Source organism: Chenopodium quinoa, unplaced genomic scaffold, assembly GCF_001683475.1.
Source record: "Chenopodium quinoa cultivar QQ74 unplaced genomic scaffold, ASM168347v1, whole genome shotgun sequence".
Lineage (NCBI taxonomy): Eukaryota > Viridiplantae > Streptophyta > Magnoliopsida > Caryophyllales > Amaranthaceae > Chenopodium > Chenopodium quinoa.
In genome coordinates this window covers 3,190,335-3,193,039 of record NW_018743199.1, presented here as the reverse complement: position 1 = coordinate 3,193,039, position 2,705 = coordinate 3,190,335, and the positions used below count along the sequence as shown (strand labels likewise).

The 2,705-nt window shown below is 33.6% G+C and overlaps 1 protein-coding gene across 1 annotated transcript; it reads right to left on the bottom strand.

Annotated features, from left to right (window-relative positions):
- Positions 1-326: 326 nt before the first annotated feature.
- Positions 327-2,493, bottom strand: LOC110733533. Its single transcript, XM_021913597.1, has 4 exons — positions 1,840-2,493; positions 1,571-1,699; positions 1,120-1,290; positions 327-602 (listed from the first exon to the last, which is right to left on the bottom strand). Exons 1-4 carry the CDS (start codon positions 1,918-1,920, stop codon positions 495-497), a joined length of 489 nt encoding a protein of 162 aa, XP_021769289.1. The 5' UTR covers positions 1,921-2,493; the 3' UTR covers positions 327-494.
- Between the last annotated feature and the right edge of the window lie 212 nt (positions 2,494-2,705).

Sequence of the window (2,705 nt, the reverse complement as noted above, 5' to 3'; positions counted from 1 at the left end):
AAATTATCACGAATTCACGACCCATGCTAGAAACTTGATGACTCGAACCAAAATTGATAAGACCTAAAATTAAATATGGCTAACATTGATATATTTTCTAAAATAAACTAATTGGCATTACACTTATAAGTGTCCTGATCAAATTGACCCCGGCTCAAGCGCCAAAAGCACCATACTTAATTAATCCTAGTAAGGATCAATTAATCGAGACTCGACTTGAAGCTTTGTCAATTTTAGGTCGTAAATCATAACCCTGCACCATAAATAGCAATTAAAGGAGCCAAATGAGAGGATCATTATTCAAATTAAAGCTAAATTGTGCAGGATTGGAAAAGCTCACGTGAAATCTTCGATTTTTGATTGTGAGCATAATAGATTAATAGCTTCCGTACAAAATATTTAACCTACAAACTCGGTGCATGGTGGCATAAAAAGGGAGGGTAAAAAATAAAAACATAAGCTTGCAATTGATCAATAAGCTAACTGATGATGATTTACTCATCTTGCTGATCATCAGTACTTGTATTCCAATGCCTAATAGCCTTCAATACCGCCCGCCTTACCACCTGAGCATCAACAATTTTTCCTCCATTCGCGTCACCCTACAAAATAAATATAAACTGATCAATTTAGAGACATTTCTTTTATGCTTACTCAAGATTTTAAAATCGGTTCCAAAAAAAGAGGGAAAATTTAAAATCCTATAAATAAATTAAATATAAATCTTTTTGCAATTTTCTGCAAGATAAAATCCCAGCATCGGTGCATGATACATGTGAATAAAACAAAGAATATTCACATGTCATAACTTTATATCTCAGGACGAAAAGCTCATTTTGGCCTATGGTACTCACAACCAAAAAAACAAAGATCAAGTATGAATATGAATCCAATGATCGGAGGATTTAGCTAGCTGTCTTCTTGGAGTTTCCTTTGTTTTCGCTCTATAATTTTAAGTATCCAAACATCATACTTTTTAGAGGTATGAAAGGCTATACACACTTCGGGATGAAATGTCGAACATGGTTCACGAGTAACGAAATATGTTGCTGTATTGGTTATATGATCTACTACATGTTCAAGTAAGCAAAGAAAAGAGGGATCAAAAGCATGTCTTACTTCCACACTGACTGCTTCCAATTGAAAATTTTCTGTACAGGAAGCCCTAGCTTCAACTACAGTAAGATTCAGTTCTTCAAAAGCTTGGAGCACAGAAACCAGCAATCCTGAGCAATTCTTTTCTGAGTACACATTTATAAGGAATCCTTTCTCTAGGGTTTCAACTGTGACCTGCACAAATTATGCAGAACAATATACAATTAAATGACTGTAAATAAACATAATTCGCGGTGCAATGCCACAAAGAAAAATAGGTGATGAGTTTATACTCGATCAATCACTATTGAGAGGACAACTATAGTTGGTAGGACAACATCGATTGATCCTCAAATATTGGCAATAACAGTGAATATTACCTAGGGAAATTAACCTTCCAAGAAAAAGGGGAATGAACTTAAAGAGACGATAAGTATTATCAGAAGCTAAGGTTTTCATGAATCAAAATAGATACCGTGGGTTGTGAATCTTGGATAGTTGAACTTTGAGCATTATTTACGATATCTTGATTTAGCCGGTCCACCTTCTGTTTGAGGTCTTCTATATATTTTGATGCATCAACAACGATAGCAGTATCACTTTCCTGGCAGAAACATATGAACATAGAAAGAAATCATCAAATAAAATAAAAAAAAAACTTATATATGTAATATATTGTAGTTATATAGTGAATTAAACTAGCTAGTTAAGGATGATTATATATGAGCAGACAGAAAGAATTACTGCATGAGAGTTAGTGATGGAGCGAAGTAGTTGCAGCTTCTCATGCAGTGCTGCAGCTCTTTTGTGCTCCCTGGAAACCATTGACTCTCTCAGACTCTAGTTTTTTTTTTTTTCTTTCTTTCTCTTACGCTTTCGGAACTCCCTATCACACACTCTGCAAGCTGTTCTCTGAAGCTTATTTTTAAAGAAGAGGGAGGGAGGGAGAGGGAGGGGGATGTGCTCTCATATCAATATGATCATCCCTTGTTTGCTTCCCAAATGACTGCCCCAGTTTCATCACATCAAATTTTTTTAAATGCATACGTGCTACTGTGATTTGACATAAATGCCCCTCACTAATGTAAAAACAAAGTCATGACAATAAAATTTAAAAAATACCGAGATAATTTTCATGACTTAATACAAAATAATGTTCTTTGTGGATGCCAACTAGCTTAGCTAGGTTATACGTATTAGTTTTGGGGTAGAGCTAGAGGTCTAAATCCTAAGATAGGATCGGATACAACATCATTGCATGCATGACTTTCTCTACACTAAAAATAAAAAAATAAAAAAAAAAAAAATTAATTGTCAACCCAAAATTAATCATTTAATTCATTTTCATGAGAAATCCATCCCTTTAACATCTTGTACTTCCTCAATTCTTTTCTTTTTTTTTTACAGCATATATCAATGCATAACTTTGACAACTAACATTATTAATTTAAATTATGCACTGGAATATACATAATACAATAATTTTTACTTTGTTTTAACAAAAATGGTCAAAATTACTGTGTAAATAAATACAAAAGTCAAAATGTTACAATTGTAAAAGAGCACCTAGAGCGGGAGAAATATATACTCCATATAAAAGGAAGAGACTA

What these genes read in the sequence shown, in the direction of transcription:
- LOC110733533 (XM_021913597.1), bottom strand. Translation starts at nt 1,920, where the DNA reads ATGGTTTCCAGGGAGCACAAAAGAGCTGCAGCACTGCATGAGAAGCTG. An exon ending in CCATCACTAACTCTCATGCA is followed by an intron (nt 1,700 to 1,839) that starts GTAATTCTTTCT and finishes TGTTTCTGCCAG; the next exon opens with GAAAGTGATACTGCTATCGT. An exon ending in TGGAAGCAGTCAGTGTGGAA is followed by an intron (nt 603 to 1,119) that starts GTAAGACATGCT and finishes TTTATTTTGTAG; the next exon opens with GGTGACGCGAATGGAGGAAA.